The sequence below is a fragment of the Strigops habroptila genome, chromosome 1 (genome assembly GCF_004027225.2).
Source record: "Strigops habroptila isolate Jane chromosome 1, bStrHab1.2.pri, whole genome shotgun sequence".
NCBI lineage: Eukaryota > Metazoa > Chordata > Aves > Psittaciformes > Psittacidae > Strigops > Strigops habroptila.
Window position 1 is genome coordinate 59,806,780 of NC_044277.2, and position 25,445 is coordinate 59,832,224.

The 25,445-nt window shown below is 43.3% G+C and overlaps 2 protein-coding genes and 1 long non-coding RNA gene across 8 annotated transcripts in view; 2 read left to right on the forward strand and 1 right to left on the reverse strand.

Moving 5' to 3' along the window:
- Nucleotides 1-1,281: 1,281 nt before the first annotated feature.
- Nucleotides 1,282-24,937, reverse strand: ZADH2 (zinc binding alcohol dehydrogenase domain containing 2). 6 transcript variants are annotated; one of them, XR_003990439.1, is made up of 3 exons: nucleotides 23,393-23,464; nucleotides 4,905-5,009; nucleotides 1,282-3,461 (listed from the first exon to the last, which is right to left on the reverse strand). XR_003990439.1 is itself a non-coding variant. In XM_030478524.1 (3 exons), the coding sequence occupies exons 2-3, from the start codon at nucleotides 23,503-23,505 to the stop codon at nucleotides 16,286-16,288; spliced, it is 1,038 nt and encodes a 345-aa protein (XP_030334384.1). In that variant the 5' UTR covers nucleotides 23,506-23,526; nucleotides 24,835-24,937; the 3' UTR covers nucleotides 15,473-16,285. The 6 variants fall into 6 exon arrangements, 4 of the variants coding, with proteins under 4 accessions (XP_030334384.1, XP_030334394.1, XP_030334403.1 ...); XR_003990438.2 differs by lacking the exon at nucleotides 23,393-23,464 and adding an exon at nucleotides 9,456-11,631; XM_030478524.1 differs by lacking the exons at nucleotides 1,282-3,461; nucleotides 4,905-5,009 and adding exons at nucleotides 15,473-17,210; nucleotides 24,835-24,937 and having other exon boundaries at nucleotides 23,393-23,526.
- Nucleotides 18,847-21,191, forward strand: LOC115604926. Its single transcript, XR_003990440.1, has 3 exons — nucleotides 18,847-19,152; nucleotides 19,978-20,069; nucleotides 20,314-21,191. It is a non-coding gene; the product is annotated as an uncharacterized LOC115604926 (long non-coding RNA).
- Nucleotides 24,566-25,445, forward strand: part of TSHZ1 (teashirt zinc finger homeobox 1) — a 56,914-nt gene continuing 56,034 nt past the window's right edge. The window contains exon 1 of the mRNA XM_030478502.1: nucleotides 24,566-24,825. The gene's annotated coding sequence lies outside the window, so the exon portion shown is untranslated. The remainder of the gene's footprint in view (nucleotides 24,826-25,445) is intronic.

A 25,445-nucleotide genomic window follows, 5' to 3' on the forward strand; every position in this document is an offset into this window, starting at 1 on the left:
TCCCAAAGGAATTCCTGCTGCTGATTCACCTGGGAAAGCCACAGCAGTCCTTAATCCCCAGGCTGAGCCATAGAGGGCTGTCACAACATGCTGCACAACTGGCTGCGGGGTGCGGCTCTTCCAAGGTCTCTTGCTGATGTGTTTTGTGTGGGATTTACAAACATTTACTAGGTCAGGAACACTGAGTGAGCCTGAACAGACTGTTTAGCTCAGTGGTTAGCACGGTCACATGGGAGAGAGGAGACTTGCACTCTGTTTTCTCAGCCAGTTAAGTACCTGGAGCTGGCTCTGGAAGGTGAAGGATACCTTCCTCATCAAGTGCAGGTACTAAGACTGAGTGTAAGCAAGGAGGTATTGAGATCCAGGTGCTCCTGGAAATGCCCAGATGTAAAGATTTAAGTGCTTTCAGGCAGCAGTAGCAGAGTAGGAAACTGTGAATCAAACTCTATGCTAACAGGACTCCCAGGCTGCAGAGCAGTGCCTCTGCTCTTTGTGCAACAGAGATGCTAGAAAATAAGGTATTGCAGATGAAAGTATTATGGCTAGTGAGAAAGGAAGTGACTTCAAGGTGTAGTGATTATGATGGACAGTCAGGAGTAGGGTGTCTGAGTTATGGCTCCTACTACATTTAATATTTATATCAAGCAAAGCAGCTTCAAAAAGGGATATGCCTATTCAGAAATAGTCCCCATATTTTCGTGGTTAGGGCACTTCTAAAAAGTGTGCATTTGAATCGCCTCGAAGAGCTGAATTAAATTCTCTTCTCTGCCTTCATCTCAGGTAGGAGCTCAGATCACTTCTTTTTCAGGGCTGGATTATTCATATCCCAGGGATGCCTACCAGACTAGATCCCACATGGGACATGGGAGGGAGATCTCGTATGCAAGTGCCAGCACAGCTTAAAGGTAAACCAAGAACATAACACCTTTGCAGTACCTGATGTTAGGCATGTGTACTGCAGAAAAGGACATGCACCTGGAGAACGTTGCTGCCTGGAGAACCTCACCATTGTTGGAAGGAAAGCAGACAGCTGGGGTCCCTGGGTGCCTCCTTGGTACTCTGCTGGTGAGCAGAGGTTTGGAGGTGTCTGAATTGGTGGATTTACATTAACTATCCAAGCATGTTCGTGTAGCTATTGCAAGGAGTCTTTCAACATGGGAACTCATAGGAAGGCTTTTCTTTGCAGCTCCTTTGGAGCACATCAAGATGCTTTGCTTTCCAAAATAAAGTGTTCCTAGCATCTTTTGCAAAGCTGGCAAATGAATCAGATCCACCTCAGTCCACATTCTCTTCTTCTAACTCTCCCAAACACAAAACAGGCACTAAAATAAAATTCCTGTTACTAAACATTAGGTAGGCCTTTTCCTTTGATGACTGTTTTTTCCCAAAAGAGAGCTGAAATCCAGGAAACATAAGGGAAGATTCAGTCACTTGAAGGGTGCAGATTTCATCGTTATTGTTTGCCAGCAGAAGAACACAATATATGAGAAAAAGCATATACTAAATAAAGGTAATTGCATTATACAGAGCATCAGGCATCCTACAAAAACCTGTTGCCTAAATGTGTCTGTAACAATTTATCAGCAAATGATCTTCATGCAAGGGAGCCAAAGCAATTTGCTGGGTTTTGGCAGATCTCTGCACTCCTTTGACATACCCTGTAGTAAAACAGGCAACCAAAAAAAGAGAAAAATCCCATATACCTAAAAATGCTAAACTGGTGGTTCAGAAGTTTTACTAGGGTCCTCTCTGTGTTAATTTGCCATATTTTGCAAAACATGTTATACACTATTCATCCTTCTATCTTCTCTTCTTTCACTGTCCCTGCCCTCTTTGACTATATGTGCCCAAGAGTATACCAGCTTGCATCACCTAGAACTGAATTAGCAAATCAGTTTCACCTGAAAGTGGACAGGTTTATTCTCCAGGTTAAGGTTGACTTTTTATTTATTTGTATTTTTAAGCTTCCTTGACTAATGGGTAACTAAAAACCTAGCTATGATAATGAAACAACAGGTCAACCAACACTGCCTGTATCTTTTCTGCGGTTTTAATTTAATGCATTGTTTTAATTTAACCCTTACACCACCATTTACCAATTGATTTTGAAGATACCAAATGCAGAGTAAATGGCAGGTATGTGGTATTTTCCCTTTTAAGAGGTGTTGTAATTTTATACAATAGGATAACACCTGTGGATCAAGTAGCCTCTGAACTTTGTGGGGCTGCAGACTGGGAGTATTATGAAGATGTGACTACAGATTTGCTTGTCCTTATCTCCTTTCCAAGATGCCTAGAAAAAAAATGGATGTATGTTGTACTTGATGCTTTATGCATATAGACTGGAACTGTGTTATTCATGGGAGGTGGAGTATAATGTTGATTTTGTGTTTTGAGTCTTCTGCAATTGCAGAGTGAGAAGAATTGGGCTCTTGCTTTTCACAGATGGGAAGATATGGTCTTTGATCTTAATGCTAGGACTAGTAATCAGATGTTGGTTTCTGGGCTTTTAATGTGTGAATGAGTTGAAAGATGCTCTCAACTAGGCTAACAAGCCATGTGCAGTGGGTGAACGATGCTTTGTGTAGCTCATTCTTGACATATTTATGATACAAAACAAATGTAGAAAGGTCTTTTGATCCGTGGGTTAAGGCTGCCTGTGTTTACAGAGACAAGGCTGGAGTATTTGAGAGCTTTGAAAAGTATCCATGTGCATGATTGTACACTTGCCTTCACCCTATTTTGCTTATCTTTGTGTTTGTTAGCTACAGTGCTTTCTGTTAGAATAATGTTAACTTTGTGTTAAGGTTCACTTCATGTGAGCTACACTATTACATCTCCCCTGAGTGAAAATAGTATGGTGAAATCTTGGTAGACCCACAGCATCTACGCTCAGGCTTGGGAAATGACAGTGCAGTTTGTATGGCCATGCAGCTACAATAAACCTGCTTATTTCCTCTTCATCAATGAATGGCACTGAGTGCTTAAGGAAGTCAGCAGTTGAGTTTTGCTTGGAATTATATGTGAAGGAGGATCCTCCTTCTTGTCATTTTATTTATCATTAACAGCCATTATAATTTCTTCCCAGCGGCAATTACACTGATATCACCACATCTAAATCAGAAATGACACTGTAGTGGTTATATTATGTTGACTGGGCATCACCTAATTTTTAAGTGACATTCTTGCCCTGTCATTGTGATTATATCCCTTTCTAATAAGTAATATAAGAAAAGATCTACATAATGGAAAAACATACATAGTAATATATTCCATGACAAACATGTTAACTTTACATATTAATCATGATAAATAGAAGTCATGTTTTACATTTTTCCTCTTCAGTACACTGTTCTCTTGACAGCTTGCTTTCCCTCTGGTTTTATTCTTTCCCATCCTGGTGTATGTTCCACTGCCTCTGGTTACCCTGTTAGTCACAGAAGAAGGCAGGCCACATCCATCTGGTTAAAAAGGAAAAAAAAGAAAAACCGGTGTTACTGGATAACGTAATTCTGCCACTCTCCTCATTGCATTCAGGTCTGTGTGAAGAGACTTGGATATGTGCAATAAACATATGTGTGTGATAATGAGATTGTTGGTGGAAAGTCATCTTGAAAAGACAAGGAGCAATTAAGCTTGCTTACTTATACAAGTTAGAATGACAAGATGCCATTGCCGGCCCCACTCATCCATATAATAGGGTTCTCCTTCCCTGCTTAGCTGTATTGGGAGAAGCGTTTCCTGTCAAACCTCTGCCATGACTCCACCATAAAGCAATCTGCCTTCTTCCTTTTATACACAGTTCATTCTCACACTCACGTCACTGTCCTGATTTCAACTGAGTCCCTGCTGGCAAGCACCTGAATTATAATACTTTAAGAATTCAATGTGAAGCCTTCATTTAACTCAGTATTTATTTGTACTGGTGTACTCTCTTGTCTGATTTTAATTGTCAGTGGGAAGATGTGCAGGTTACTCACAAACGTTTAATAATGCAATGTGTGGAGTCAACAAATAATGCACCTTCCTTTTGCTATCTTGAAGATTTAGATAGGCTATCTTGGATGCTATTGACAAGGAGAGAAGTGTGGAACAATAGGAACATATGATAGTGTTAGATAACAATAGCTATCCTTATGCATCTTGAATTGAATGATGAGGCCATCAATTAGAGAAATAGCCCTCTGAGTATATATCATTGACAAGATGAATACCAGTACATTGTATTTCTGGACGGAGATCTCAGTGATCTGTAATTCAGAAAGGCAGTGAATGCTACATACAGTCAAACTAATCCTATGATACTGAAAATCAGAAATCTTTTGTCCTTCCCATAGTTCTTTGTTTTTTAGCTACTAGACTCTTTCAGATAATGAAAGTATTTGTACTTTATATTAATTACTTAAACAATGCTTTCTCATTTAGTATCAAGATGCCATTCTTCTCCACATTCAGCATATTTAGTGGACACTTTCAGAGCTTGAAGAGCATGAGGAGCAGTTCTTTCTAGTTGTTGTCTGGTCCCTTAATTCTGACATACAGACACGGGGATCCCTTCACGGCCTATGAACTGTCAGACTCCTTCTCCATACCAAGGAGCAGACCTGGCATCCACTTCTTACATGGCACAGCCCCTATTTTCAACCTAAATTCTTCCATGTTCTCTTTGGAATATCTGATAGTTTCTATCCCTTCTGCCTCTTTCAGCTTTGGTGTTTTGGTGTTTGCTTTTTTGTTTGGTTGGTATATTTTCTTTCTTTTTTAGCTTTAATAGTCATTAATGTTACATTTATAGCAGAGAAGCAACAGAAGAAAAGCTAAAGAGATGGGAGTTTCACTATAATAAACAAGGAGTTCTCAGCACTTGCAGTTTCCAGTTAATTAGTTTCAGTTCTTTTACTTACACTTGAAAGTGGGTGAACATTCCATGGTCAGGGCCAAAATCTATTCTTGGATCTGTACATAGGTAATGAAATGTGCTGCATCAGAGTTACACAGTGAGAATGGCTCTTTAGGAGAATAAAGAAAGAGTATGTAATTATTTACTGTAATTAATGCAGTTCTAGACTACCTATAAAATATAATTTAAGGAATGGGAATAAACATTCATGACCATTATCTGTATTATTATTTTTGGTTGAGGTTTTTTTAATATGGACTCTTTTGTGTGAAATCAGCTTTATGATCTTTTCACAGGAATGTGAAAGTTTAAGTCCTCTTCATGTTTGTTTGCTTGTATGCAGAAGGTCATTATATTAAAAAGTGATCCTACCAGGGATGCCAGTGATCATTGCAGTGAAGAAGAATTTCTTAGGGGAGGAATAAAACAGTCACTGCCTTTCCCAGAACTATCTGAAAGGACTAAAGAAGTTGGGTGGATCTCAGTGGTATTGACAATGTATGGCCCAATGAGGGGAAAAAAACCCCCTTAGGTCTTTCAGGAAAGCAAGCAGGTAAAAGAAATTTCTGCAGCCTTCCACCTTCAAAATCTAATCAAACGAAACCACCTACAGGCCAATAAGCTTCTTGAGTGCACTTTGCCCTGGAAACAGTGTTTTATCATCACCCAAAACATAAATAATGCAATAAAAGAAAATATTTGAGGTCTCCTTAATGAGCTATTGTTAAGGCATCCTTCGCTCTTATCTCCTTTCATAGCCTGATGCAAAGAGCAGCATCCAGTGGTAGACAGCATATTTTGAATGCTGCTAGGAAAGTACAAATGAGAAAACAGACTTAACTACACTGCTTATTGCATCTAGAGGTCCATGTGGTTTGACCGGCTGTGTTAGGACACCCTATAATTTGGAGGAATTCTCTGCACGCTGGCACCATAAATGTACTGCTATCCAAAGGATGGTTAATAATCTAAAGTTGGCTGTTAACATTGCTGGAGCTGGTGTCTATAATTTCAGCAAGTGACCTGAATGACTCTGCAATGAAAGACTGAAATGTCACTCTCCTCCTTTACTTTGTTTGCCTTGAGCAAAGACTGCTCCAGATTGTGTACATCCACCGAGGTCCAAATGATGAAAGGGCAGCGCGTAAGCATAGATTCATGGCTCTGCTAAACGTCCCTGGTCTGGCAGAATAGTAGGGAGCATGGGGAGGAGGGCATGGGAGAAAAATCATGCGGTCTCCTTCAGAGCAGCTTCCACCATGGCTATCTTTTCCCATCTCTGAGCGTGCAAAGGTGAGGCTGGCTATAGGGACCTGGCTCTCCCATGCTCTCTAGCTGCCAGCCACCAGTAAATCAGACCTGATGCCTGTGGCTAAAGGCAAAGCAAATCGTTTCCATTATCCAGGTATTTATTTTGTACCTGCTGCTGTGACATGTGTGTAATAACAGTTATGTACGGCAAAAGGTAGGCTGACCTGACTTTGAGTATATCATTGCTTCTTTTCATTATGCTGAGTGAGTGAGCAAGCAGAGAACTAGTATTCTTCTTGGAGGTGTTACAGACCATCCAGCTCAGACATCTGTGTAGGGCCAAGTGCAAAGAGCTTTACCTTTGCTGTCAGGAATCTTAAACCCTTGTTTCCGTTTTGTCTCGTTGGTACAGCTCAGATGCAGTAAAGGAGTAAAATACTATCATCAGTAAATTTCAGAAAGTTCAGTATTTGCATTTCATTTGGAAACCTGTGACATTTTGGCGTATTTTCACTGGAAGGCCAGGGCAATGCTGATTGAAGATCAGTGTCGGCATTAAAATATACAAGGTATGGAGAGCTGGTGTGCTTCAGAGCAAAGCCAGCCTGCCAGGCACAGAACCAGGGCAGCCCTGGGGCAGAGGATAAGACTGAGTGTTAGGGTTGGTGGGGTTTCTTTTTAGTGCAGAGTTGAGCAAAAAGACTAATTCACTCACAGCGCTCTCAGACTAGATCTTCTTGGAATGAGGCAGGTTCTTAGTGCAAATATGCTTGTTTTCTCTAATATCATTCAGACCTGCGTGCACTCTGCCTGGTGTACAAGTGTCAGAACTGGGGGATGTTCAATCTTTCCACTTACTGTGTGACAAATAGGGCAGCACTAGAAAAGTACCATTCCCCATATTCCCTCCAATATAGTACAGCTAGCTTTCAAGGACTGAGAAACTTTTCCATCGTTTGGATGAGCGTGGATGTCAGCTGTATTCTGGCAAAATTATGATGGGAAGTCCCAACAAAATCTAAGCCTGAATGACTGTGTTCGCTCCCCTCCAGCCATCAAGAAGGCACTATCAACATTTTGTTTACTGAAAGCTTTAAGAGGTACTCCTGCCATTTATATATGACAGGTGGAGTCCTGACTATATTTCTGAAAGCAAAGAAATCACTGCCTTCATCTTCCCACCCTGTGTTTGCCTGTAATTAGTTGAAAATGTGACATAATGCCAGGAAGGTGGAAGAAAAGAATCTAGGAAGCAAGCACACTGGCATCAGTTCTCACTGTAGTATATTTGTGAAGTACTGCTGTTAGATTTAGGACTGTATCTGATTTACACAGGGAAAAAGAAAAGCGTGTTGCTACTTGTTGAACTTATCTGATGTGAAGCACAAACTTTGGCTTTCTTCCAGTCAGCTGAACACGCCACCACCACGTGTCCTTTTTTGCCCCTGCTAGATACAACCTTTGTTCTTTACAGTGTGTTTTATCTGCAGCCGTTCATTCACCTTATGGAATTCTGGTTCATATCATGTGAACCACTGCTGAACTGTTTTGTACTGCTACAAATTCAGCTTTGTGGAAAAGGGGGACTATTTGGCTCCTTCCTCTTTGCACCATGATGTGTATTTTGTCACTAATGAACATGTCAGCTTTTCACAAACAAGAAAGGAATAAATGCAATAGAAGTAGCCTCATCACATTAAACTGTAGCATTAACAGATAGAATGAAAGACCCTGCAAATGAAATAACTTGGAAAGAGTCCTTGGTGGGTTCTTTTGGGGCTTTTTTTTCCCCTCATCTCACTAGAAAAGATCTTGGTTTTTGAAAACAAAAATTATGTCTATTTTTGTGGTAAAATGAAAACTTGTATATATTAGCTATAAATCTACTCAAATTTTGTTGCAGAGCCTATAGCCAAAAGTCCATGTGCTTTGCTAGATTTAGGCACGTTATGAGACAAGGATAACTGACCTGCCCCCCTGCACAGGGAGAGAAAAGCCTGAAACACTTTCAGCAGCCTCCCACTCTATGATTATTTCACCCTTTTTTTTTTAACTTGGAGTAGGGAGAGAGGTGGAGAGAAAGAGGAAGAAGGGAAGGGAAAAAGAATAGCTATCAAATAAGACAGGATTTTGGGAGTGGGGGTGGGGGAGCTGTTTATTAAACAGGGATGGACAATAACCTGTCCCTCACACTTGAATTCATTTAGAAAAGAATAACACTCGAGAACTGGAGGGTTGCCTTTTTAGCAGTTTCTCCTGAGCAAGGCTTGCTTTGCCACCAGCCATCGTCAGAGAGCCGAGAACTTGCAAAGCTGCTGCTGTTGCCACCATAGCTCTTAACAACATCAGCAACTGCAAACACGCTGGATTTCCCAAGACTTTGGGAGTTGTCTGGAGGCCCTGGGAAATTTCAGCAGGATTTGGGCTTAGGCTGGTCTGTGTTAGAACTGCTTTTTTCCAGCAACATGAACACATACAGAGAGCGAAAAAAGAGCCAGGTTCTCCTCAGAGATGGTTTTTACACTGTTTCAAGAGCATTATTCTTGTTCCTCATTTACACTCCCAGGAGGGGAAACCAACTCAGTACCTCTCTTATTTGTAGGCACTTGTGATAGCAGATTGAGGTTTGCCAGCTCAGTAAGAAGTCAAATGATCCAGTAACTGACTCTGCATCTCAATTACTGAGAATACAGGAAAAATAACATACTTGATCCACTTCCTTTTGGCTACCCTTGCCACACCCTACACAGGGAGGAAAGCTATGTTACGCTGCTTGTATGCTTGTATTTCAAAAGTAACACAACCTGAGGAGAACCTCTCATTAGGGCTTCAATGAGGGATTACGCATAGGTGTCAAGGGGCAAATAACCCAGCCGCTTTCAGCATTAGCCTTATTTAACGTTATAAAATGGCTTTCAAAACTCTGGATGCAAATAAAACTTTCCAATAGGCTGCCAGAAACAGTCATGCCAATAATGTCATGCCAGTGTGAATGAAGTCGGAGTGTTTTTCCTTTGTAGCAATCAGACATGCCAAACAATGCATTTCTGTGGAGTTGTCTTTCTTGGGAGGTTGAAATCACTTGGCTCACGGCCTCGTGCCTCCCAGCTCACCTGAGGCATGCTGTAATCAGCCAGAACCGTGCTGCATGTCATGTCTTACTGCTTCCAGAAATATACAAATTTCCTTTTCCTTCTATTCCCTTTGTGAATTAGTCCCGTAGGGGTAAGGTTTTCAAAAAAGTATGCAAGAAGCCTGTGCACAGAGCCTCATAACACATGATGAGATTTGTGTGCCTGCCTACCTCCTCCGAAAATGAACTCTAGAACAAGAGAAGTGACTTGGCCTGGCACTCACTTGGTCCTTTTGACCTCCCTCTTGTGACAGAAGATAAAGACTTCCTCCTCCTTCTCTTGCAGAATGCCCGGAGGGTATGTTTGTATGATGTGCTGTCTGGTCTTGCGGTAAACAGAGACGTTTCTTGAGGTTTTCAGAGTCCTCAGCTCCAGTTCTGAAGAAAGATAAGGTTGTTCGACACTTCACAGGATAAACTTGCCTTAAGAGTTGAGGCAGGTGCAATGAGACTACATGTACTGTGACAGAAGGCTTGAATGTAAAGTTTTTGCTTCAAAATGACATCAGAAAGCACTGTAAGTCCAGGAGAGCTAAGTGCTCCTGACAAGTAGAAAATTCTCACCTGCAGAATAGGTGCTAAGAACTCACGCTCTTTCCAAGCCCTTATTTGTTACTACAGCACTGTGTAGGATTTAGTAAAGTTTCCCAGTGAAAACTCCTCTGTGCAGAACCACATAAGCTTCTTGTACACAGCCCATTTGTAATGTTGTGGGTTTTTTTTTTTTTTGCAAAACCTACAAGAAAGCCAAACATGCTATAAAACACCATGAAAGCCTCTGGGCTGCTCTGGATTGCAAGTGAGTTTCTTGCAGTCTGCCAGGATCTGTGCTGAGCACCTGGGGAGCTGAAAACTGCTGATGTCCGGTGATAAGGGCTTTACTTGAAGCAGGCTCTGACTTACAACTCGCATTGAACCAGGACTGCCAAAACACCCCTTGTAACATCAATTGCAGCAATGTCGAAAATATTCCTGCCCTATAACCTAAGTAAAGAATGCCAGTTTAAGGAGGAGAAAGATACACTGGGAAATATAGCTGAGATCAAAGTATTGTGTGCTTGGGCTGCATACACAGAGTTTTGTTGTCTCTCACTGAGAATCAGCAGGACGTACCTGCTTATCAGCAGGCCATACTAGTTTCTTGATTTTTGCCTTGAGTCTGCTCTACATGTACTTTTGCCCTAGTAGAACACAGCTAGTGCAGTAAGCGTTTAACCCCTTTAATGTTACCATTTCATCTGGTCTAATAAGTCCCAGCTTTTATTTATATCTGTGCTCGTGAGAGGCAGAGCACACCAGCTGGGGAGGGGAAAAAAAAGAAAAAAGAAAAGATTTCCAAGTACCTACCCAAGGAGTTAATGCAATAGGATATATGTGAAGGGGTTAAAACACTACACAGGTACAGATCCTGTGGCAATTACAAATGTTATTGAAATAAAAACCAGAAACAGGAAGCCAAAAAACAGGTCCCTAAGGCAGGCATCTGTCTTAAATGATATCATTTGTCAAGTTTCCAGCATCTTGTGGTTGTGAACACAAAAAGAAGTTCTGTGTTATACTAAGGACATTACATAGTCATTAGCTGGAATGTTCCTGAAGTACATAATACAGGATTTTCATTTAATAAGAAGCAGCTACTTGCCACTGCGTTGTACATAAATTCTGGGTGTGCTCTTTGCCATTCAAGGATGTTCTACCTAATTTTTGACAGGTTTTTCCTCCCCTCCCCCTTTAGACTACACTGTAAAAACTGTGAGCAGAATGTGTTGCTACAGTTTAAAAATCTTTTTAGAATATTTTCTGATTTCTGAAATCTGGATTCCTGTGATGAAAAATATTGAAGGCTTTAATGCAGATATTAAAGAAAAAAGAAAAATAAGTTAAGTTACCTATAGGAGTATCGTAGCAAGAAAGCAAACATATATATATATACACACACATACATGTATGTATCTCAGCACAATAACTCTTCATCACCCCCCCATCTTGACGAACAAACCTTAATGTAATTAACTGGTATAGTTCCTCTATCTGAACACTATTAGTGCATTAGAGTTAACTAATATATAAGCTTCCCCCTCGCTGCCCTGCCAATGACCTTAAGCTTCACATGGTAGGAAGGCCACTTGCTGTAGAATAGGAAAGTAATTTATCCACCATGATTGTTCAGCCCAGGCCTCTCTGTAAAACAGAACTGACAATTGTGCTGTGTTATGGATGGTACATTTGTGGTGTGTACAATAGTGTGCAGAGCATCGAACTCACTTCCCTCAGCGCTGCAGGCAGGGTTTGAAAAGTGATCCTAGAAAGAAGAGACCACTTGCTGAACGATGGCCCTCCGTTTTCAAATCTTTTTCCCTCTCACCCACCACCTTTTTTTGCCCCAAAGAGTCCTATATTGTTTTCTCACTTTAAGTAAAAGCAGTATGTAGTCTTCCATTCATAAAAGTCTGTCGTATTTTTTTTTTTTTTTAAAAAAAGGTTACTTTGCTTTTATTTTACCTGGGATTTCCCTGCTTCTTTCCACATGTCAGGATTTAGCATATTCCCTCAAAACATAATAAATTTCAATTCTGTAGCTTAAGGGATCCATCAGTTAAAATGTTAGTCTTTCATCTTTATTACCCTCCCATTAAAATGAAAGAAACCGGGACACACTTCAGTTTAGAAGAAGCAATTTAGTTGGTAATGTCCTTACTACTCAAGTCTTTACAAAGAGAGAAAGTGCATTATTGCTTATATTTCACACATCTATCTGCATAAGAAGCAACTAAAGCTTTCAGACACATACGATCTTAAATTTAATAATATTCTTTGATTAGATTATTTTATTACAACATTTTTCCATTACCAGTCATCTCCCGTACACATTTACATTCATAAAACCTGCAGGTTTCTCTTTGTTTGTGTGTGTGTATATGTATTCATAAAGCAAGGAAAAGATTGTCTGGTTTGCTACAGCTGTTAGATCAGAAAAGAACAGATTAATAACTAGCCACCACGTAGGACTAGGTTTTCTTGTACACTGCACCAGTAACCCTTTGCTATAATGAGGACACAAAGAGGCTCACATCAGGCTGCTCCTCTTCTTCATAACTCAAAAGCGTCACAGTGGCAATAGCCTCTAGTGCTATTTGTCTTTAGTGCAGTTGTGACACTTCGGCATGATCCATAATTTGGCAGCTATTTACCGTGACATTTCCCTTCAGTGCAGCCATAACATTCAGTGAAGCCATTATTTGGTTCCATTTACCATATAAATTGTATTGTCGTGCATGCATGCTAGCAGCTACATTAGGTACCTGAAAATGAGTAAATCTTGTAAAATAGATACTAACAGCTATTCAGCAGAGAAATTTCTTTACTCCTCAGACAGAAGTAGGAATATACATAATATCTGAAAACACTACTGCAAACTTTTCCTTGAAAGACTGTAATTATTTGTGTTTACATGACAGCAGTTACTCATATCCACTTATTAAATATATACATACACATACATGCACACACACGGATATGCCCATGTAAAAATACATAGCAAACTATTGCTTGGTAGAAATCTAACTTAACTCAAAAAGGTATTAGGAGATTCCAGCATAGCAATTAAGTAGAAAGCACATCTGTAAAATGTGCTGAGGGTTGCAGGCCAGGAGAGAGTGAGTATGAGTGTGCCCATGTGCGCGTGCGTATACACACATGTGACAGACTCGGGAAAAAAGCCAGCTCTTCATCTAGTTCTTTGTTGTTTTTCCATGGAAGCATACGTGTGTAGGAAAGGGAAATTCTGCTATTAGCCTCAGCAAACAATGCCAGATTCCTCTGTAGCAAATTCATTTAGAAAGGTAAAATTAGGATGTAGTGCTAGCATCCACATCTCAATGAGCTGCTATTATTAATAGTATTATTATTTAAATCCCTGCTCTCTACATATAGTATACTTAGTACTTCCAAGGCAAATGTATTATTATTTTTAATCATTTAAGTCCCCACTGTGCACACAGCTTTTAATACACCTTTTCTGCAAGCATATTAAGTGTATTGTTATTAATCCCTTGCTGTGACTCTAAAGTATTTCTTTTCCTTGTATGTTCAATGTCCTATCATCATTTAAACCTCTCAGTGTGTGCATGCCATATACATTTTCCTACCCATCTAATATTTAAACATTATTTAAATCCATCGTAGCTTACTTATTCAAAGTCAGCCCTGCTTCCATAACTGTAAGTTTGCAGAATATACCTTTAAGTAAAGAGAAGTTGGCTTTTTCCCCCTGCAAACCAAAAATTATTATGAATCTCAGCTGAAAAGCCTCATCTGCATGTTTCAGAAATACTTCTCACTCTCTCTCTGTTGATAATGTTCTCTTTCAGCAATCTAAATGATAGAAGTTGTGACTTTAAAATTACTTCTTTGTTCTGGATTCATTTGTGGAAGAGCAATCATGTATATCCTGAGTTACCCCTTTCGCTCCACACAGGCATTTGATGAAAAGGACAAGCCCAACAGCCACAGCCTAACCCAAGCATCAGAAGAGCTACAAAATTAGTACATTGGTCATACAAGTTCTGTATATAGCAAATTAAAACTTTTTATTAATGCTGTAATCAGTACAAAAGTGCTAAATAATAGGCCTGAAGCCAAAATTAAACCCAACAAAATGCCATATTTGAATATATATATGTGAACTTTCCAATGGTTCCTCTCTTCCTGTATTTTGATGAGTGAAACAGCCTGGAGAAGTTGCATTACTCAATGTTATATATGAAGTAACATATTAAACAGAAAGTAGAATGCTGTATGTCCAAACAGAATCCTATTGCAAGAAGAAATTTTTTAGGACAAAAACATTTGGAATTCACTGCCTTGGAAACACCTAAATCTATTGGACTGACAATGATCAACACCTCTGAAAATTGGGCCGCTTGGATGGGTTTTGGCATTTGACTGCAGGAACTTAATTTGAAAAATTGTTACCCATGCAACTCTTCTGCACATATCACAGACGTAACCAATTGTGTTCTTTTTATCTGTATTTTGCCCCAGTGCATCCTAACCATCTTCTTTTTAAGACGCATTTATTTATTGACCGAGGGCACCATGTTTTCTCTGAAACAAGAAAAGAAGAAACCATGTGCCTAGGAACAAAATAGTGACAACTCTGTATGCTCTGATCTTGTGCAGTACATGAGTGTTTCCATCTTTTTAGCATCAAATTGGAAGGCCAACATACCTTCATAAATATGCAAAACACACAAAACACCACAAAATTTGCCATATTAGAGGGGCAAGAGGAAGTATGTTTCCAACGTCAGATCTTGGTGGAAACAAAAATCATAGTGGTTTGATGTTCAGCTTGAGTAAGAGAAATGGTAAGAAAGACTCGAGCCATTCTGCCTTTCCCCAAAATCCTCCAGTGAGACAAAACCCGGTAGCCAGCCCAAAGAGACAGTTCTTTGCTGCACACAATTCTAATGACATATGCGCTAAAAAAAATACAATAAGAATGTGCTAAATCAAAGTTAAAAATACTTTTTCTACTGCCTGTACTACTGAACAAAATGTTTTTCCTATGTTACTTTTTAAAATGTCATTTACAGTCAGTCCTGAATAATGCCCCAAAATTAAGTCTACCCTGGATTTTTTCCTTCAACCCCTAGACATTATCAGTCTATCATAACATTTATTATTAGGAATAGGATGTTAGGAAATTTCCATCTCTCCAACTGCATACAAATGTATATATTTCAAAAGATGTTGCAAAATCAGCCTTGAAGATCTTAAACATTTGCTATGGAAAAAAGATGTAGAACAAGCACAGCTTAAAGTATTTATTGTTCTGGAAAATATTACACTTCTAGCTGGAATTCCCACTGTATGTACTGTTAACAGTACCTATTAAGTGAGGAAGAATTTTCAGAACTTTACAAAACCTTTTAACTGCACCCACTAGATAATCTATGACTGAGTATCAGCACATGTACGAGGTTCTGTGATGGTAGATTTAAAATGGCCTCGCTCTTTGTAACAGGGCTTCTGCAGAAGCAATATTCGGTAGGAGTTAGAAGTAGCAGCCTGATTATGGGAAGTCACATCAAGAATCATCAGTCAAAGAACTCTACGACACAGTGATTATCTACAGAGGATCTAGTTGGCAAGAACTGTATCAATATGAATAAATGCCACAAATATTTAAATAGCTTTTTAAACTTTATTAAATTTAAAAAAAAATGTACAGGACCTGAACACACGTGAACATGGCTCAAAACCCCTGACTAAAGGAAGGGGGGAAACAGTAAACAGTAACAGTAGCAAATGAAAAAGCAAGAAAATGAGATTATGTTGCAACTTGTAGCTAAAGATTTAAAAGAAAATTGCACAGTTGCTTACAGTTATGAACGACATAATTAAAAAAACCAAAAAAGTTGCTTAATATTACTGACATGTCAGAAATTTCTCTGTGTAACCAGTCAAGGAATATTACTATGATCCATGGTGCAACTGAATTATGATTATCGTGTTTGTGACAATCAATGAAGATAATTTTTTCCAGAAACTTCAGGAGATTAATAGAGCCACCACAAGATAGACCTGGTTACTCAGTCCTGTTCTAACTATTTTATTTTTAATCAGGGAATCAAAATTGTTAAAAAGATTTTTTTTCCTGAGCTCAACTATATATAAAGTCCTATCAAGCCAGTCTGACAGACTAAATCTGCCTCTCCATCAAGACTTAACCTGTCAAGAACAATGTTCTTGCCTCACACTAGCCTAAATGACAGAATCAAACACAGGCCCATTAAGTCCATGCTACAGCCACTGATTTAAGTATTTATAAGAAAAGAAAAAAAAAAAAACCAACCCACAAAACTTTTATTAACACCTTAATGCTGTTTTTTAATATAATATCCATTACTACGTTTAAAAAAAATAAATCATTTCTAGTAATTCTGAGGCATAAAGTGCCCATTTTCTCTCTGCTGATTTATATCATTGTTCTGTTTTTACAGCTTACTGTTGACAGAGTGAGGTAATTCAACTACAATTTTTCCAATGTTTTTTCCCATGTACATGTAATCTACAGCACGGAATACAGACTCCAAGCCAGTGAACTTGCCCTCCGGAGACATGTCTCCAAAGTCCACCTCACAAACCAGGTCTCCTCTTTCATACATCTTGAGCAAGTCCTTCAGAGCCACTTTGTATTCAGAAAGGTAATGGTTCAAGAAGAAACCCCGGATGCTGGCAGACTTCTTCAACAGTTTTGCTGGCAATAACTCTGCTCTAACGGGCTGGAGGCCAGTAGGGTTTTGGTAGCCAGTGATATACCCAATAACTATCAGGCACCCTTTGGTAGCCAAGGAGTTAAGAGCCAAGTCAAACATCTTTCCCCCAACAGATTCATACACTACATCCACACCTTCAGGGTACTCCTTCCTAAGAACAGATTCAACATTTTCAGTTTTATAGTTGATCGTACGGTCGCAGCCAATGGATTTCAGAAAACCACCTTTTTCATCACTGGAGCAGGTTCCAATTACATGGCATTTTGCCGCCTTTGCAAGCTGCACAGCGAACTGGCCCGTTCCTCCAGCTGCTGCTGTCACCAGAACCTTCTTCCCTTCAGAGAGGTCCCCCAGCTCCTTCAAACAGATGTATGCGGTAGCACCACTTACCATGAAAGTAAGAAACTCAGGTTTCACAGAGGGTAGAGGAACTGCTTGTTTGGCAGGCACAACTGTGTATTCAGCAAAGGAACCTGCTTTCACGTAGGCCACAGCTTGACCCACTGTATAATCGGCACTAGCACTGAGTCCTAATGCTACCACATCACCGATGCCTTCAAACCCTATATCGAATGGGGGTTTAAGTGATGGGTCATATCGGCCAGCTGAGTAGTTTATGTCAGATGCATTAATGCCGACAAATCTAGAAGAAAACAAAAATGTATTAACGAGGTGTATTCCTTACCAAGTCTTTGTCATATGAGAAACCTTCAATTTAAATTTGTGGGATAAGTACAAGACTTTTTCCGATTATTGGTATATCTGTATAAGGAGTACACTCCAGAGACTTTTGTAGTTCACATTCTGTTACTCTAGAATTAAAAATAAATTTGCTAACAAAAAACCTCCAAAAAAAAATCCCAAAAAACCCAAAAAATAAAAAAAAACCAAAAAACCAAAGAAACCCAACAAACCCAAAACAACACACACCAAAAAAAACCAACCCCAAACAACAACAAAAAAAAAATGAACCCCAAAATCAACACACATCCCCCCCCCAAAAAAAAAACCAACCCAAAACCAATCTTTTCCTTAGGTCCATTTGACCAAACTAAGCAAACTAAAAATAATTCTGTAAAAGATTAAAGGATGAAAATTAATTGACCACTTTATGCAAGATGTGAAAACACTGAAGAATAAAACATGCAAAGTGGTAAATATGTGGATTCTGGCAACAAATTTACGTTTTTGAATATAATAATACTGTTAATGACTAATGATCATATTAACTATCGATGTCATTTGCAAGGTCATGTTACTGTAGGCAAGTACTTTTTAATTGATGGAGTCACTACAGCAAATGTGCCTTTTGATGTAGCTAATGTCAGCGTTAAAATATTTTTCTTTATATAAATTACTTGCAACACATCAAAACAACCTTGCACAGAAGGACTAAAACTGTAAGACTGAGTATCAAGTCCTCCTGACCTCTAACAGGTGAAAATGGATGCCAGTTTTTTGTTTGTTTGTTTTAGAAAATGATAGAGACATCCTCACAACTTGATTAAGCACTAGAAGATAACGCCTAAAAGAAAGTTACAATCTAGCTTAAACACAAAGAATATTTTACTAACACCCTTTTTGAAAAAAAAAAAACCAAACTGTATTTCCACACAGGCAAGGGAAGAGAGACTGGGGAAGATTCTGTTAATTGGAAAATGTAAAAACCCCATATGCACCAGAAAACATCAGGACTGTTAGGACACATGGAAGTGACGACCTGAAAGGTGTACTTGATACCATGGGAAAGCTGCAGAAGTATGCAAACAGGGCACTTCAATTGTTGCAGTCAGCAACAGGCTCAAATCATATGTGTGTGTAGTTTTAAACTGCCTGCATACAGAGCAAGGAGAACTAAAAAGCGCTTTGCTCATTTTTGTTTCCTTCATTCTTTATAGCATGGGGAGCCTCAAACTTTCACCAGCGTGATGTGTTATGTATAAAAAGACACGTACACATAAACATATCCACCACGCATAAGACAGGTGAAAATGACTGTTGTTGCTCTTTTAATTCTGCCTTTAATTCACTGCTCAGCCGCAACAAAAAATGCCTACGTCTCGTTCGTAGATATAAAAAATCCTCTGTTATCCTGCTTTAAGGTAACTCCCGTACAGCACTGCTAAAAGATGGATAAAAATTCGTAACGGAGCAGTAGCTTCCGAGGCAAACCGTGTCCCCGGGGCGCCACGGAGAAGGGCTCGGAGCTCCGAGGCCAGACGTGCCTGCGCTGCGCTACCCTCCTCCCGCCTTTACATCCCAACTCCTGCGGAGGGGAGAGGCCGGTGGGAGTCGTGCTCGCCCCCTCCCCGCTCTCAGCCCCTCGCCCAGCTGGGCGGTCTTGGTAGCTGCCAGGCCGGCCCCCCGGCGCTCACCCTGCCCCGCACCAGCCGCAGCCCGAAAGGCAGGTCCTCGCTCCCCCCGGGGCCGAGCCCCCTCCTCATCGCACCGCAGGCTGTCGGCGCACGCACCCTGGAGAAGGGGCGGCAGAGCGGTAGTAACAGCAACAAGCCCCCGTCTCCCTCCCTGTAGAAGCTGCCCCCTCTTCCCAGCGCTGCTCTGCAGCGGGGACAGCACAAAGACAGGTAAACCTCCGTCCGAGGGTAAAAACTTTGCATGCGGGGAAGGTTCAAGTCGTGCCACGGGCCGGACGCCTGCCGAGCAGGACAACAGCACACGCACCGTTGCTTTTGTTCCGGAGGCGGGGAGGATGCAAACCCTTCCCCGCCCGGGCCGCACCGCAACTTGTACGTGCGGCTGCAAGGGGCCGCGGCGCGCAACTCGGTGCTACCCGGCCGCTCCCTGCCGCGCCGGGCACGGTGCGGAGCTTCCCGCGGGGCTGGGGCGGCCGGGCACGGGCTGCGGGGTCCCGGGGCTCCAAGAACGGGTGCTGCCGTGGGAGAAGAGCAGGCGGGCCGGTCAACCCTGCCCGTCCCTGCCGGCTCCCGCGCTGGCAGGGCTAGGGCGGACAAAGCCGTGTGCGCTGCCCCGATGTGCGGGGGGCTCGTCCCGCCCCCCCCCGCACAGACACAGTTACACAGACACGCGTGCACACACACGCACCCGCTCCCTGCCTGTCCCCGCGGGGCTGCTGGGCCACGGGAAACAGTTCTCCTTGGCTCATCATTATTAATCAATACAGCCTGCCGCCCGGCCCTCCCCCCCTAATTTTTGTAAACTCCCTTTTTATTGTGTGCGAACTCAAAACTCCTGCTCGCGTTGTACGGCGTTTTTCTTTTCTTTTTTTAAAAAAGATTGTTTAGTCTCTTGGATTCCTTGCACATTAAAATGATCGTATGCAGCATCTGGATTAAAACATATTGTCTAATATGCCTTGTCATTCTGGCTGACAGAAGGGAGTTGGTAGGATGTGCCCGCAGTTTCTTAGATTATTTTGCTTTTCTAAGTAGGAATAAGTACAATTTACAAGCTGAAGATCAATTTACTAACTTCTGAGACTGAGAAAAGGAGAGCACAGAAGTAACAGCTACTTGGGATGCTGGTGGGTTTTAAGATCTCTTCCAGATCTTTTACATTGTCTTGTTTTACTTTCTTACTTAAAATCCATTATTTGATTTAGCAGTTTCTAACTAAGGGTTGCTCCTTCAACATTTAAATATGTAACCCCGGGGGTGGGGGTTGAGGGGAAAGCTAGAGATTGGCTTTTCCCAAAATAATTACGCACATGGAGTCACCCGTTTTATTTATACTCAACAGTGTTGAACCCCTCGTATTGTTTATTACAGAAAACAGGAGGACACCGCCGAGGGGAGGAAATGCTGCTTTTCATACCACAACAAAGCGTGAGACACTGAAAATCAGCACCACAGCCTTAAACGCAGACAAAACAAAGTCATCCAAACCAGTACTAGGCAAGAAAAACATTATTTAGACCAAACACTCAGCATGAACAGTCCTCTACTTATCCCACTGTGATCCATTAGTCCCTCGGTTCAAAAAAACTTTCTCAGCCCCTCTTACTCCCTTTTCGAGAAAACTGCTCCCATCTTCCAGCCCAGCAGTGAATCCCTCACAGGTATTTTGGAAACTAAATGTGTCACTTCCTCGAGCAAATCTCGAAAATCCCCCAACAACTTTAAGAATGGACCAGATCTCCAGAGCCTTTGGGTCCTTCTCCTGCCATAAAACAGAGGAACATTGCCCCCATCTTCTCCCTCACTCCCAAAAACCAGGACAAACAGACATATGAAGCTTGAATGGCTTCATCAAGGATTTTTTTATTCACCTTTTCCCCTCCTCCTCCTCTTCTCCTGCACAGAATTGAAGTAAAATAATGCTTTAAATTGATTTCTAGTTTTGAAGGCTTTCTGAATAAAGGATGGATTATTTTTTTTCTTTGTAAAAAAGTAGACATAAGGGTTGCTGGCTTAGTTCTCTAAAGGAGAAGAAAGAGGGGAAGAAAGTTCCCCCTAACTGCATCTTATTTTAAAATATCTATCCATACAGGAACTCAGCCCATTTTCATTTCCCATTCCCCTAAATCCCAAACCAGATTTTATTGTGGTGGATGAGGACTGTTTTGCATGAAAAGCTCAAAGCAATTAATACTATTCATGGGTGTGACTAGGACTAAAATGAACAAATCTGCAAATGCACTGTTGGAACTCAAGTCCTTTATTGTTTTGCTTTTAATTGTATGTTTCTACCTATTAGAAAATGTACAGTTGTAGTTAGGGCTTTTTTAAAAAAATAGAAGTAAAAATAAATGGAGCCAGGGACTCATCATTTCAGGATAGGAAAATGCTTCCCCCAGACAACTGAGGGGGAAACGTTCAGAACTTGCTTCCTGCTACAGCTCGCACACAGAGAATGATCCTGTGTCTTCTGTGATATTCCCCAGAAAATAATAGAGAAGAAACACCACAAATAATACAAAATGTATGAACTCTAAACCTAGCCTTTACCACTCACCTCTCCCTCCCCACTCGTGTGTCTGTCTGTACAGGAACACATCTGTAACAGGCTGATGTGTTAAACCCCAGTAATTGCCTGTCTGAAACTGTGGACCAGCTTCTGCCTTCGGTCTGGGGCAAGCTCTGTGCCTCAGCCCTCTCACCATGAGGTGTGCATGTCCCTCTAGCACCCAGGGAGCCCACCCAGCAAAGGGAGGGGGGAGAGGGAGAAAGGAAAGGTTACACTGGAAGCCATGTAAGAACTGAATACATTTTTTAAACTCGGGGAGGGAGGGCGGGGGGGATGAGAAAGACTTCCAGTGCAGGAGCAGGGGGAAGGGGATTTGAGAAACAAGGATGTCACTCTGCCTCACATTACCCACGTACAGACTTGCTACTTGTATCTCAAGTCCTTCGACCTCTCCCACGAAAAGGAATTTAACCCCAGCCTGACGGCTGTTTCATGCCATTATTGTTTCATGGTCATTAGTGGACACAGCAACACAGTGGTTTAGAATTTGAGGTTTAGAGGGAATTTTGGTTTTAGAAATCCTAGGGGGAGATGTCAGCATCGGATTAAAGTGCCCCAGAAGCTTTCTCATCAGCTCCTGGAGGAGTCCCTGTTCTTCCTTCTCCTTATCCCTTCCTTTACCATGTATTTATATGTTACATATGGACACATGCTAGAGATTACAAACACACATCCCCCCCTTACACACACAGTCACACACTGCCTTAATAGAACTTTCAGCATTGTTCTCAAGCCAACTTAGTGCTTCTTAACACCTTTAAGCACCAACAGAGAGCACGGCAAACTCCGTTACTACAATTTCCTTGCTCGACAAGAACCTGAGAGTGCTGCTCTCTTCTGTGCCAGCCACGCAGTCTGCTCCAAAGTTCCCAGTTTTAGCTTCCTCTCATGGGCAGAGAAACCTCTCAACTTTAACCGGCTTACTTTTAGCTCAAGGTACAACAAGCAAGGAGCCACTGAGAGCAGGTTTACGGAGACAGCTGTAGAGAGGCACGTTTTGTCCTCAACAGTCTTCATTTCATGGCGAGCTGGTCACCGCGCCGGACGCTCAGTCCTAGCGCTGGCGCAGGATTTACAGCGTATTATGTTAAGCAACATGTCACCTCCTCACTCCCCACCGGACCCGGCTCCACTCTGAAAAGCCGCCCACAACTGCGGGGCCAGGGAGGCCGCGGCGCTGCCGGGTTGAGCTGGGCCGGGCCGCTGCCCTGCCCCCGCCTTCGGCGCGCAGTGGCGGGGTGGTGCCGGGGCTGGCGGGGCGGCAGGCCCCAGCCCTCTGCCCGCTCTGAGTCACGGCAGGCCGCAGCGGGGAAGGGGCGAGAGGGAGGCACGGCAGCAGACGCAGGGTGGCATATCGGGGTGCCAGGGCACACGGCTGTGCGGTAGCGTCTCCGCAGAGTCGTGTGGGTACGGTGGGAACACACTCATGGCCCGGGGACTGCGTGCGTGTAACAAGCCCTGGGAGGCACTCTGCAAGCGCTTCTCGGCGTCTCACTCCCTCCTCCGCGCTCAAAGAGTGTAAAATATGCTTCTTCCCCGCCTTGGCACGGGGGCCCTGAGGTGTTTCCCTTCCTTCGGGCAGGCTTATGCGAGGAGCAACACACACACACATACACCCGCCAGACAAACATGAGGAGAAGGAGGGGGAAGCGTCACCCCCACACACGTGGATGGGGCGACCGGACTGTGGCACCAGCCGTTCAAAACAACAACAACAATAAAATTAAATTAAATTAACAGTCGCCAGATGGCAGCTGGCTCAACTTTGGAGCCGGTCTCTAAAGTGAGGGAGCATGTGTGAGAGAGCAGGCCACAATGTGCGAGAAGCCGGTGGGGGCCAGGGTTGGGGCGCGGGGTGTGGGGAGGCAGCCGGTCACTCACCTGTTCCTGACGAGGAGGTCTCCATCTCCCGGGAGTGGCACGGGCGAGTCCTGCTGCAAGGTAACCGCTTCCCTGAAGTTTTGGCTCAGCTTAGTCACCACCAGCTTCTTCATGGAGCTGGGGATGGACGAGCCCTGGAAATCCAGAAAGTGACGGGAGTAGGACATGTCCAGGACGGCCCGCGGCCGGCCGCCACCGAAGTAGGACCAGGCGGGACCCGCCGCGGCGCAGGACGGCTGCTGCCACCGCCGCCACCACCAGCACCGCGGTACCCGGGAGCTCAGCCAAGCGCCGCTTTTTGCGCTAAAACTCATGCCCTGGCTCGGTTCTCCTCTTCCCCCCCTGCTCGGGATTCTCCAGGCTGCTCGCAGGACCCGCCGCCACCGAGCCGGCAGGAGAAACTCTCCTCACGCAGCTATTAGCGTATGTAAATAAAGCCCCGTGCAGCAAGCTGCAGCCTGCCTCCGTCTTCCCCACCCAGCCAGCCCATCCGCCACGCGGAAACGCAGCCCGAGGAGCAGCCGCAAGATGGTCCCCGGCAGCCGGTCCTCTTCTGCCGCTGCTAGCGCTACCGAGGAGCAACGCTGGCCCGCTCCAGCGGCCGTCCGTCCCGCTAGCCCCCTGCCAGCGGCTGCGCCCGGCTCTGCCTGACCCGACCCGCCTCGCCACACACACACACTACACAAACACACACGGGCAGTGCCGGCCCCTGCCTGCACCGCCGCCGTGCCTCAAGGACGGCGACCGGGGTCGTGCTCTGCCTGCCAGTGAGGCAGATGTACGGAAGGCTGGGTTTCTTCCTAAAGGTTGCTTTTAATTTGCACGCTGCCTCTGGCTAAGGGATTTAAAAAACGGGAGGGGGGGGGGGGAGAAAGGGAAAGCGGGGAAGGAAAAGAGAAACGCCACGGATCCCCTCCCCCCCGCCCAATCTTTAGTTTACAAAAAGAGGTTATCGTTCTAAAAAAGATGATAATATAGAAGTAGGAGAAAAGGACGGTAAACTATCAGGTCGGTGAGAGAAGCGCGGCGAAGTTGCAGCTAATCTCCCCATGTTGTTATTAGCCGCCGCCGAGGAGCCCCTGCCCGCGGGCGGAGGCTCCGCCCCTTCCGTGCGAAACGTTCACTTCCTCGCAAGGTGCTACGAATCAACCCCGAGACGTTACCGACCGACCGACCGACCGCGCGCGGCGTGCGCGCCGCGGTGGCGGTTGAGGCCGTTGGGGCTGCTGAGGCGCGGAGCGGCAGGAGGAGGACGAGGAAGGGGGGGGTTAAAGAGGCGAAAGCTGTTCCTGCCGCCGGGAATGCCGCGCGGGCCGCCCACCTCCTCCCGCTGCCGTCCTGAGGGGACGCGAAGGGTGACTGGCTGCTGTCAGTTTATTTGGGTTGCGGTTCTCCTCCCTCCCCCCCCAGCTCCCTGTTACTGACAGAAAAACGTGCTTTACCTTGTCTGTCTTCTTAAAACCCCAAAACCTGTGTCATGTCTGGGTGTAGAGTACGTTTTGGTGAGGGAACCTGCGCAGGAAATCGGCTGGGTGAAGGGACCAAAGTAAATGTTGTGATAGAACCACCGATCCCAACTTGCTACAACTGCGCGGGGGGGGGAGGGATAACGCGGTAGAGATGTTGCACCAGTGCCAGAGCAGCTCACGTGTAGTATTTCTAGAATTAACTCCATCCTACCAGTGTAAACTGCTCGTTGCTTAATTTTGCGGCACTAATAATAAAAGAAGTCCCCTTCTGCCCGAAAGAGCAGAATTTCAGTGCTGAGTGTTTTCCTCCAGGAATCAGCTGCGTAGTTTTTATTTGCTTTCTTGACTGGAGGAGAAAAAAAAAGGCAAGGGAAGAACCTTTCTGTTCTCGCAGTTAACATTATATAAATCCCCAGACACATACTGTGCGAAACGTATTAGCAGCAGCGTGTTTCGTGTGCTGCAGTTCTTGCTCTGCAATCTGTTGGTATTTTAAAAGTAAGGGTGAAGTGTAATTTCCCACAAATCATCTTTTTAATTCGGTGCCGGTTCGACGTGTGCCATGGCGAGGTATCACCTCCTGC